Source organism: Epinephelus fuscoguttatus, linkage group LG14 (genome assembly GCF_011397635.1).
Source record: "Epinephelus fuscoguttatus linkage group LG14, E.fuscoguttatus.final_Chr_v1".
NCBI lineage: Eukaryota > Metazoa > Chordata > Actinopteri > Perciformes > Serranidae > Epinephelus > Epinephelus fuscoguttatus.
Window position 1 is genome coordinate 9,816,310 of NC_064765.1, and position 11,478 is coordinate 9,827,787.

The 11,478-nt window shown below is 44.5% G+C and overlaps 1 protein-coding gene across 2 annotated transcripts in view; it reads right to left on the reverse strand.

The window, feature by feature from the left end:
- The window catches only part of trim9 (tripartite motif containing 9), a 58,658-nt gene extending 48,016 nt beyond the window's left edge, over positions 1 to 10,642 (reverse strand). For both annotated transcript variants that reach the window (XM_049595677.1, XM_049595676.1), the window contains exon 1: positions 9,671 to 10,642. In XM_049595677.1, coding sequence (XP_049451634.1) covers positions 9,671 to 10,507 — 837 coding nt within the window. In that variant the 5' untranslated portion in view covers positions 10,508 to 10,642. The remainder of the gene's footprint in view (positions 1 to 9,670) is intronic.
- Between the last annotated feature and the right edge of the window lie 836 nt (positions 10,643 to 11,478).

Below are 11,478 nucleotides of genomic sequence, written 5' to 3' on the forward strand. Positions count from 1 at the left end.
CGGGCATTCTGGGTCATTCTGTTGCTCTCATTTTCCTGTTCTTTATCTCCCTCTTTCATTAACATTTACACAGCTAATCTCTTTACATGGCAGCTTGAGAGGTAAATATCACCGCCTGTAATGGAGCAGCGTCAACTTAACGGCTTTGAGACATCCAAGCCCCCCCCCGCAACTGTGAAATTCATTCTTTATAGACCTCTGTCCCGCCTTTGTCCTCTGACTCATCCCCCATATTAGTAAATCACAGTCTGCTGGCATGAGCAATCGAGCAAACGTGCCTTTAATCTGTACAGAATCACTTCCAGTAAAGACGACCTCTACTTAACGATTTTGTCCACGTTGGCACAGTCCGCTAACTGACTCGTCGTAAATACTATAGGGCCCAGGAGGACACTCAGGACGTTTTTATGACTTGCTACAGTATGGTTGGCCATATCACCCAACCATACTATACTACAGTATAGTATGGTTGGGTGATATGGCCAAATATCTATATCATAATGTATCAATTTAGAGACAATATCAGTATGTTAACATGCTTATTTCGTCACAACATTTTTAACAAATAAATGGTAGAAATCCAATTCTGTTAAACTGAGAATACAAACAAAAACCAACAACATTAAACTAGAATTTAAACCAACAAAATATCCCACAGTCAAGTCAAAGCACTGCAGAATCCTGGAGCACCTTGATAGCCGAGTGGTTATAGTGCACGCCATATAAACGCAATGTAACAGGTTTGATTCTGACCTTGAGAGCTTTGTTGCATTTCCAACACATTCCCATTCCCAGGTACTCAAATACTGATGCTTTGGCAAGTCCCTCTGCGTGTAATATTGATGCCAAAGGCAGCCTTTAGACACACTAGGCTTTCAACTAACTCCAAGGTAAACCAGGGCTTGACGCTAACTTTTTTCCCAAGGAGCACATGTGCTCCTAAGTTGAAAAAGTAAGGAGCGCACAAAGAACTTTAGGGGCACAATGTAAATTGATCAAATAATGTGTTTTCCGTAATAAACGTGACGCAAATAGACATTTACAAGCAAAATTATTTAATGAATTTGTATACAAAATGTACAGAAAGGTAAAAGTATTGCAATTTAATTTTGTCTTTAATGTTATTATCTCATATATATTATCTTTGCAATATGATTATCTTATATAATGTTATTACTATCCTAAAACATTCTCCAGGTCCTCTGAAACTCTGCAGGATTTATTTCCACCCTGCCCAGCAGTGGTACCGTGGCGAACGGTCCCTAACTGCGGGGAGAACGGAGCAGGCTTCCCCAGAGGTCTGCCACTTCCTCCACACTTTGACTTATTTCCAAGCTGCTGACAGTGGGACTTATATTCATTGTGCCGACAGTGGCTTGGAAAACCGCCCATAACTGTGTCACACGGGGAAGAGGGAAGAGGGAAGGCGGCTGGAGTTCCTCCAACATTTGCGGTTAGATTATCATAATTTTTTATTGACAAAAATATAGGCTGCTTCGGCTGATTTTTTTATGCGCCCCTAAATATTTTTTACAGTTCACACACACCTATTTTTAGTCTTAAATGCGAGTGAAACGCTCGCACTGTCGAGCACTGTAAACCCATCGTCAACAATACTGAGAGCAACATAGGATACAGAGCGAGAAAGTCCATATAAGGCAGGAAGTAGGGGAGGTAGACAAGTCAAACGAAACTGGATTTTCACCCAGGAGACCACAGTTTGTGTCCTGTGTGATACCAAGTTACTGTTGTTTTAACATAACATTATGTAACTTAACAGCACGTACCTACGACCCACGTTAACCCAAAAGACAATGTTATTTAGACATAATGTTACCTAACTTGTCTACCTACGTCCTGTGTGAAACTAAAAGTCAGTGTTGTTTTAACATTACGTTATGTAGTTTTACATACCATTATGTTACGTTACTTTACACGCATACATTACTTTACATAACAACATACTCATTTTCACCCAAAACATGATGTGTTTTGGAAACCTAACCATGTAGCGTTGCCTTAACCTAACAATATTTATTGTGCGTCACACAGAGACGCTAAAGAGTACCCTGTGAGACACTATCAGACGCAGAGGGGGCATGGAAAAGCGTCGGTATTTGACGACCGGGTAATGAAAATGGGTTGACATTTCATACCCCTCTCTCCTCAATTTCTACACTGTCCTCTGCAAATAAGGTAAAAACGCCACAAAAAAGAGCCCAGAATAATATTTTGGTCATTAATCAGGACAAGCATATCTGACATTTGCCGACAGTTAGCCAGTGTAGGTGATAGAAAAGAGATATCGTTACATTTCTCATCATAGAGGTGTATGTGACTCTACATATTGATATTATAGTGGTTTATGTCTATTTTTCTATTATCTATTTTTTCTAGATGAGTTAAAAAAATGTAATTTGTAACAATCAAGAAGGCTCACTGATATCATGTTTTAAATACTGCATATTAAATCAGTATTAATATATTTATTGGCCGCTTTGGGACAAGCTGTAAACACAACACTGACACATACCACGCAGTCCATAATTAACTCCCCTTATCGCTCTGGTCTAGTAAATATCTGACTCTTTAGCTACTAAATGCTTCACTGTGTTCACCAGCCGGTTGCTAAATGTGCTGCTCTGCTGTACATTCAGCTTATTAGATCTGTGTCACTGACAACAGGTCAATTAAAGTATTGATGCTGCACGCTTCTTTGTTTCGATTAAAGCTGCAAGAGCCTGTGGTGGCAGCCCGTGACCAGACGACAACTAGGTGTTGTAGTTAATTGGGGGACATCTGACATGAGCTGAATCACTTTGGTCGGCAACTTCTAATCTCAGTAACTGCAATTTTTTTTGGATAAATCAGCAGCTGAACCGTAACTCCAAATATTCACGTTGCTGAAGAAGCTGATACACATTTGTTCACACTCATAGTTGCCATGGAGCTATTTATGGTAAAGCCGTCACACTGTATTTTGCATCTGGACTTAGTTATGCATGACACATTTAATTAATGAAGATCCATTAATCATCTGTGTGGGACAGTTTCATGCTGGTCTTTGTGTGGATGTCCTGAGCGTTGAGCAGCCACACAGCAGGGCCGGCTGAGGATACAATGGATCCAGAGTGACAGCCAGCCTCATTACTATTAGCAGACAGGAGTTAAAGCAGCAGAGGAGGACGGGAATCCCGCCGCCTGTGTCTGACTCTTCAAGGCTTTTCCTTGCCGGCTCCCGCTGAGCTGAGGCAGAGCTAAGGTCGTTCATCCAGACACGAATCAACTGCTGCTGACAACATCGACCTCGTGATTGAGACGAGTCTTTTAATACTCGTCCCAGTACCTGCTCTGTCTGTCCTCATTAGCCTGCTTTTTGGGGCATCTTGGATGAGGGCTTGCAGAGCATCCGTCTGTGTTAGCTTTCTGTCAGGGAATGCAGGCCGTCTGCTTGTGTCAGGAGGCTTAGGATCAGACACACAGTGACATTAAAGGGAAGCACATGTGTTCGGTGGAAGAATTCCTTAAAGGAGCAGTGTGTAAGATGTAGGGGGATTTAGTGACATCTATAGGCGAGGATTGCTGATTGCACCCGGCTGAAACTTCTCCCGGTTAAAATTCCTTCAGTCTTTACAGTTCAGGAGGTTTTTACCAGGAGCTGACTTATCTGTAGAGGTCTCCTCCTCTCCGAAACATAGGACACAGGGATTAAAAATGGTACAAACACTGAATAAAGCAGCTTCACCTTAAAAAATCAGTGTCTCTCCTATGCTGTTTGGCACACTGCAGACAGGCCGCTAGCCCAGCACCTGCTAAAGTGTGCTCGCCTATTTTCTCAGATAATTTAATGTGTGCTCACCTTATCTCTGATTCAAACATCCGGGAGGATTTTACTGTGAGCTCAATTATCCCCCGAGGTCTCCTCCGCTCCAAAACAAATGGACCCGGTGATTTAAACTTGGAAAAAGGAATGAATAAAGCACATTAAAAATGAGTGTCTTAACATCCAGATGCAGAATCATTCGCAGAGGTCTCCTCCTATCCATCCATTCATTTCATCTGCTTATCCAGGGCTGGGTCGCGGGGGCAGCAGGCCAAGCAAAGCACCCCAGACGTCCCTCTACACAGCAACGCTTTCCAGTGCCTCCTGGGGGACCCCAAGGTGTTCCCAGGTAAGATGAGATTTGTACTCCCTCCAGCATGGGTCTGCCCCGGGGCCTCCTACCAGTGGGACATGCCCGGAACACCTCTAACAGGAGGCACCCAGGAGGATCCTGATCAGATGCCCAAAACCACCTCAACTGACCCCTTTTGATGCAAAGGAGCAGTGGCTCTACTCCAAGCTCCCTCCTCACCCTATCTCGAAGGGTGAGCCCAGCTACTGCATGGATGAACTAATTTCGGCTACTTGTATCCACGACCTCATTCTTTTGGTCACTACCCAGAGCTCATGATCAAAGGTGAACGTTAGGACGTAGAAGGACCAGTAAATCGAAAGCTTCGCCTCCTGGCTCTGCTCTCTCTTCACCACGATGGTCCGGCACAGCGCTTGCATCACTGCAGAAGTCGCACCAAACCCCCAATCCATCTCACGCTCCATTCTACCCTCACTTGTGAACAAGATGTCAAGATTCTTGAACTCCCTCGAGGGGAGGTTGAGGTTTGGTGCATTGTGTGCCGGGCAGCAGGAAGGGGTGGGGCCCCGGGCGTGCTGATCCTTGGCGTCGCAGACTGACTCTGGGGGACGTGGGTCTCTTTCTCCCCAAAACAAATAATTGAAACACTGTACAAACACTGAATAATGCAGTTCCATGTTTTTAAAAAAAGGCGTTAACCCAACACTCCTGTTGTGGAGGCGCTACCGTAGAAACATGGCAGTGTACCATGGCAATCTCCATAAATGAAAACCCTGTGTAGATATAAACGGTTCACTTTTAGGCAACGAAAACACAACAGTTTTTATTTTCAGGTGATTATACACTAAAGAAAACATATCCCCTTAAATCCTACACACACTGGACCTTTAAATTACTTGTGAATTCCTCAAATTCCTCACTTCGACAACCTTTTCCCGCCTGCATGCAGAGCTCAAAGGGAAATTTTCAGGGTTGCCTGGGTTAAAATCTCCTCTGCTGCCTCTGTATTATCTCTCCTCCTGTGGCAAGAGGGCAAATTGCTAATTTTCTGCTACAATCTGCTACTTATTTTCTACACACCCACGCATCTTCTTGTACTTAAGCTTCCATGTGATTAATCACCTTTAATTGCTATTAAACACACTGAGTCGACAGAGCTTGACCTAGTTTGCATTTGGGGTCCTGCGCGACCTCTTGTGACATCCATGAAGAGCCAAGGGCCACTCGCCATGTAGAGATTTAACACTCTGACGATGCCTCTTTACTTTTATTAATATGATTTACAGAGATTAATGCAGACATCCTGTCAGAACATAAAACCCTCTGACACAAATCTGAAGAGGCAGATGAGAGCTGGGCGAGTCGCACTCTGTAGCTCTTAAATTTCTACTCATCTTTGGTGACTGGAATTGACTTTGGGACGTGAAATTGATTACCATCGCAGTTTAGACACGGTCACGCAGTCCAAAAGGGAGGGTTGGGGATAAAACGTGGTGGGATCTTATTGCCTGTGAGACCAGCGGAGAAGTTGAGAGGACGTCGGAGCAAAGAGCGGAAGTAACAATCTGTAGCCGCATTCATTTAGAAACACATGTACTGTAGAGGGAGGAGAGGCTGTAAAGCATCTGGGATGGATTCCTCGTGGGGTCCGGTATCTTGGAGACCTCTGCTGCTCTGCACAACATCAAGAGGGATTTGGTTGCCATGGCGGCAGGTGGTTCAACTCTGCCTCCATACAGAGAGAAATGTTTCACAAAGATAGAGAGAGCGAGAGCACAGTTTGTCCCAGCGTACCGAGACGAGGACATCGACGATGATGCTGCAGATTAAAAACGTTGAAGAGAAATCCCAGTTGGAAAAAAAGAAAAGATCTTATTAAATGATATAAGCAAGCATGTTTTCAGCTCTGAAATGTAAATGCTGCAGGTGTGGATTGAAGATTTTGTCACTAAGTAACACAGTTCAAGTTTCTTAGTGTTGTTCTTGCCACATCAACATTAGTCAGTGATGCTGAAACAGCTCTGTTGCAAGATCAAACAGCCAACAGCTTTGATCAGTTTTGAGGGGATAGCTAGATGTTAAAGTGTGTGTTTGTTGGTGCATTTTTGTGCTTGTATGGGTGAGAGAACGTGTATTTGAATACTGGATGGTTTTGCATGTGGCCAAAGTCAAACCTTAAAGCTGTACTAGTCTTATTTCATAAAAAGATGGATCGATTGACCATGTTTAAAGTGGAAATGGTCAAGTTTTTTTGTTGTAACTCATTGTTGACTAGTTCTCTATAACCCTTGCTTGCACTATGCAACTCTGTCTGCCAACCCTGATCTCTCAAGAAAATTAAGGCTCAGTTTGCAGCACAAAGGAAGTGCATCAACCAATGCTCCACCAAAACAGGAAGAGGACAGCGCTTTTGTTTTCCCTGGTAGCTATCCCCAGTTACCAAAGAGTATCACTCTAAGTTCTTTGCAGTTACAATCCCCAGTAGTGGAAAGTAACTGTAGAAAACAAAATGCAAAATGTCCTATGTTGTTGGTAGCTGCTACGTTTGGAGGAAAACAGATCCGGATGTTTGCAACAATGTGACACTTTCTAATGTCACAATGGAGGGACAGCTACGCAGGTTGATTTTAGCGCTGCTCATCGTGGACTATATTGCTGTCATTGTTTATTTTAGTCAAACCATACAGTTTGAAAACGAGGCGTGACTCCAACTAGAAAACAATGTTTTGATGCATTGGATGTGCTGAATGTGCACATTAAGGCAGTACAGGAGGAGGTGCACTTTAATAATCCTCCAGGACTGTAACATGCTCATGTTTAACCCAAACAATGTGTCATGTGTTCGGATCCAGGTTGGAAAGTGTTCTCACCACAAACGAACCAAACCAGAGTTCGTTTGTAACTGGATGATATGGTGCGCACCCGAGTGTGATCGCTGTGTTCACACCTGCCCAAATGAACCGCACTTAGGGGGCAGACAACTTGAGTTTGATTGAATGGACAAACAGGGCAGGTGTGAAAGCACCCTTAGTGTCTTTCAGCCCATTGTTTTGGTTTCGCAATCCAAAATCTTACTGTGTTGATTCACTCTCATCGCTCTTATTGACTTCCAACTGCAACAGGCAGCTGTTTACAACAAAAAAATCTAGAAATCCAGTGTACACTACCTGCCTAAGAGTTGGTGGAGGCCAAAACAGAGCTAAAAGGAAGAGGAGTATTGGACGTACATTCATAGGTATCCTAAAAAAACGACTTCAAGGGAATGCTGATGTTGCTCTGTCAGCTGGATCTGTAAATAAGCAACTGTTGGCTAATAAATCTATAACTCTATAGGGTGGTAAAATGTGTGTGTGTTTACATCTTGTCACGCTGCCCTCAAGTGGCCAAAGCAAATGAGCTGCTTTAAAGATGCACAGGAAGTATGTGGCATCCGACATACCAAAAACATGTATCTTAAAACTGCAGCATGTGCACACTAGTCATAAAAAGCAGATACAATGCAGGATAATTTGTTATGACTTAATTATGTGAGCCTAACATGAGGCTAGTAAATTTGGAAATGGCCAGATTATTTTGTGAAATCTTGATTACTGATTCCTTGAGGGAAAACCAGATCCTCGTCTGTGCTGTGAAAGATCTTAAAAACATGAAAGTATGCAAACATGTTTCACACGTAGAGGATCCTCTGTCTGCCAACTAGTGTTGACTCAACTAAATGATTAATTGAGAAGCTGATGTTAGCCCGTCCAGTTTCTGAAATGTGAGAAATTGCTGTTTTTTTCTTTATTTAGAGCACTGTATATGCTAATATTTGAGGGTTCTGGACAGATACAACAAGGTTTTTGAGAACGTCACCTTGGGTTTTGGAAATTGAGAAGCTTTAATTTTAAAAAATGTAGGTGCAGCCCTACTTAAGACAGCAAAACCTTATATTCCAGGTCATTTCAATGCCAATCACATTTTAACAGCCAGTAACGTGTGAGAAAATCTGGGGAGTGACCAATCAGATTTCAGCGGAAGCCACCATTGTGCCACCACTTTGGCTCCAGTTTCTACAGTCTATATGCATTATGCATCAGTGACACATGAGAATCTACAGTATGTCCGCAGGATATGGAAAACAGTTTCATTTTCCCCCTGACAACATGTGAGGAACACCCTGAAGCTCTGAAAGATGCCCATTTTCGACACTGCCAGCTCCGAACTCTCTGCCATCTGTTAACAGTTCTGCAGGCAGCAGCTTCAGATAACAGGTCAGAAATAAACAGGTGCACGACAGAAGCCAGAAAGAGGGCGACACGCTGCATTTTTGGCACAAATATCTCTGGTGCCATCGATTGGTTTCTAAAAATGCTCCTTCAAGCTTTTTCCTTGGCAGTTTGGATCCAAGAAAGATGAAGCAGCAACTTCTCAGGTGATAGCAATTTGATGTGAGCAAAATGAACAACCTCCCTCTGATTTTTCCATCAATTTTACAATTGCCTCATACATCTGAGGTGATGCACCATCTTCACCACCATCTACAGGTGATGATTGGACTGGAGGCCGGTTAAATGGCCATTTTGGAGACATACAAGACCAATTTTAACTGTAAATGACAGCTTATCATCAGGTGTGTGTGAGTTTCCTGTGCACAAAAACTCAATACATTCACCACATTTTGGTTTTTCTAACGGAAACCAGGCAACACCATCACTACACATCACCCTCCCTCTGTGAGTGTGGGTGTATGAGTGAGTATTGGAGAGCGTCTATATCCAGCTCCACATCCTCCCTCGACACTGGGAGCTGAGATTGTGGAGGTGAAGCTGCAGAGGCGTAGATAAACTCAGTTCTGCACCTCCCTGCCCACAACAACTCAGCTTCCAAAATAGCATCTCAGTCCACACTCTCACATGGCCTGCATCTGTGCTTCACTGCTGGCTCTCATTAAAGCATAGCTCCAATATTAGCCGTGCCTAATGATCTCTAGGGGCGCCTGTTGAGCTGTCAACCACAAAGGGGAGTGGAACATATATTTAGAGTGAAGGAATCTGCTGTATGGAAGCTCCGGAGACAAATGGTCAAGAGCTGAAATCATGCCAGAATCACTGTGCGACTCCAAATCATCATTTTAAGGAGATCTGGAAGCAGTTTCCGGTTTATTAAGGAGGCCCTGCTCCTGGTTGTCCACTCGTGAACAGAATTTCAAATAGACATCTTTGCGCACCAAAGACAGCAGAGTTTGGAGACATGCACATTTCATTAAGCTGGCTGAAATGTGAGCTGGAGGTGTGTCAGGAAGGAAAACTCATCCACTTATTCTATAGTGCATTGTAAAGCATTCACTTAAATTCAATGTGACAGAGCAAACATTCCCACAGCTCTGTACATCCGCTGGATGCTAAGCAGAACTGACAAGATAGCGCAAATTCAAGGCAGACTTGTTGCTCAGCTCAGAGAATGATGAATCATAAACGCTGCGCACACACACATACAGAGAAAAGACGCACAGCAAATAAAGATTTAACCGCTTGATGTTTTTACGCACGTACCTTGTGCAGTTTCCACATTGCGCCCAAAGCTTTGACTTCATGTGTGCCGTGTTTGCCTTCCTCCAAACACTGATAACACACCGGCATCTTACACTGTACACAGTACATGCTTAGATTCTCCAGTTCGTGCTCCGTGCAAGTGGAGATTTTGCGTGGACTGGCGCGGCGACTTATCCGTCCCTGCGCCGGCGGCACCAGGCGATGCTTGGCGAGGGGACCGCGGGGAGGATGGCACCGGAGGCGGCACGGGTCGCAGTAGAAGACGTCGCACTGCTCGCACATCACGGTTGCCTCCTTCGGACTCTTCTCGCACAGCTGACACTTGAGAGCAGCCGCTTTGCTCTGCTGATACCTGTCCACCACCCCCTCCAGCACCCGGTTCTTGGGGAATCCGCGGAGCCCCCGGTCGTCCAGGATGAGGCTGCGGTGACACTGCGGGCATGTGATGCAGGAGTTGCGGGGGATCGGGGGTAGAGAGCCGGGCTGCGGTAGCAGGTGCTGCTGCGGTGGAGGCTGGGGGACAGACGGGGGGAAAACCCGCACCCCGTTTGGTGATTTTTGGCAAGGGGTGGTGGGAGCGCTGACGAAGCCCCCGTAGGAGCCGTATCCACTGTCCGCCTCACTGTACAAACTCATTTTATCCAAATCCAGGTAATCATAGTCGGAGACGCCGGATCCGGAGGCTCGGCTGCTCTGTGGGGACTCAGCGTCGGGGGTCTGCACAAGAATATTCCGAGCACACGCCAGGCAAATGTTGTGGGAGCACGGCAGGATGATGGGCTCCCGGAAAAAAGAGCCGCAAACAGGGCATTTTAACTCTTCCTCCATTTCATCCATGGCTGCTTGTGTTTGGTGAGAGATTCCTCAGTGGTGTGCAAACAGGAGAAGTTACAGCAGCTGATCACTCTGCTGCGCTGTCTGTGCGTTAGTGGAGCTCCAGTCGCGTCCTACTGCGATTACTGCAAGTGCAACCTTGACCAGAGGAAAGGCATCAGCAGCGAGGAGGCAGACTAACCGATACGACACACTCCTCACCAATAGGCAACCAGCATCAGCTCAGACTGGGTAACCATTGGATAACCAGTGGATTCCACACAACCATTGGGTAAGTCAACTGTCAGTGTGGAGAGGGTCCGTTAATGAGCTTTACCCCGAGATGCAACAACAGATACCACTGTCTGTACACACTGCTGAACATGTACCTAATTGTTCAGGGGATTATAAGGAAAACAATGTGAGACATCTTTTAAATGCGGATATAATAGCTCATTTATGTCTCTATGAAGAAAACCAAATCACAGATAATAGTGTGTTGTTTTAGAAGATGCTCTCTTAAGCCGATTAGTCTGCTGATGGAACCTACTTAAGAAAGAGCAGCAGTTCAGCAATGTAAATTCAATTATAAGTACAATTCCTGCATTCAAACTGTTACTGAAGCAAAAGTAAAGTATCACCAGCAAGTGTGAAAAGAAATTCCTCATGATTTCAGAATGTTGCATGACTATATAAAGTATAATATACAGTCAAAAGAACTTTATATAGTATATACTACAATCATAGATGGATTACTAAAGGACCTACAGGGCACAGGCCCAGGGACCCAAAGTGTCAGGGGCCCTCCTGGCCCTCACTTGCAAAATGTCACTCAAATTAACACGTGCCGACCAGGAACTCAAGGTGACCACACAGAGACACAAAAATACCTCAAACAGACAAAAAACAACCACCAGAAAACACAACGTGACTACATACTGACACAAAATGACCTCAAAGTGACACAAAATGACCTGAAAGAGACACAAAATAAC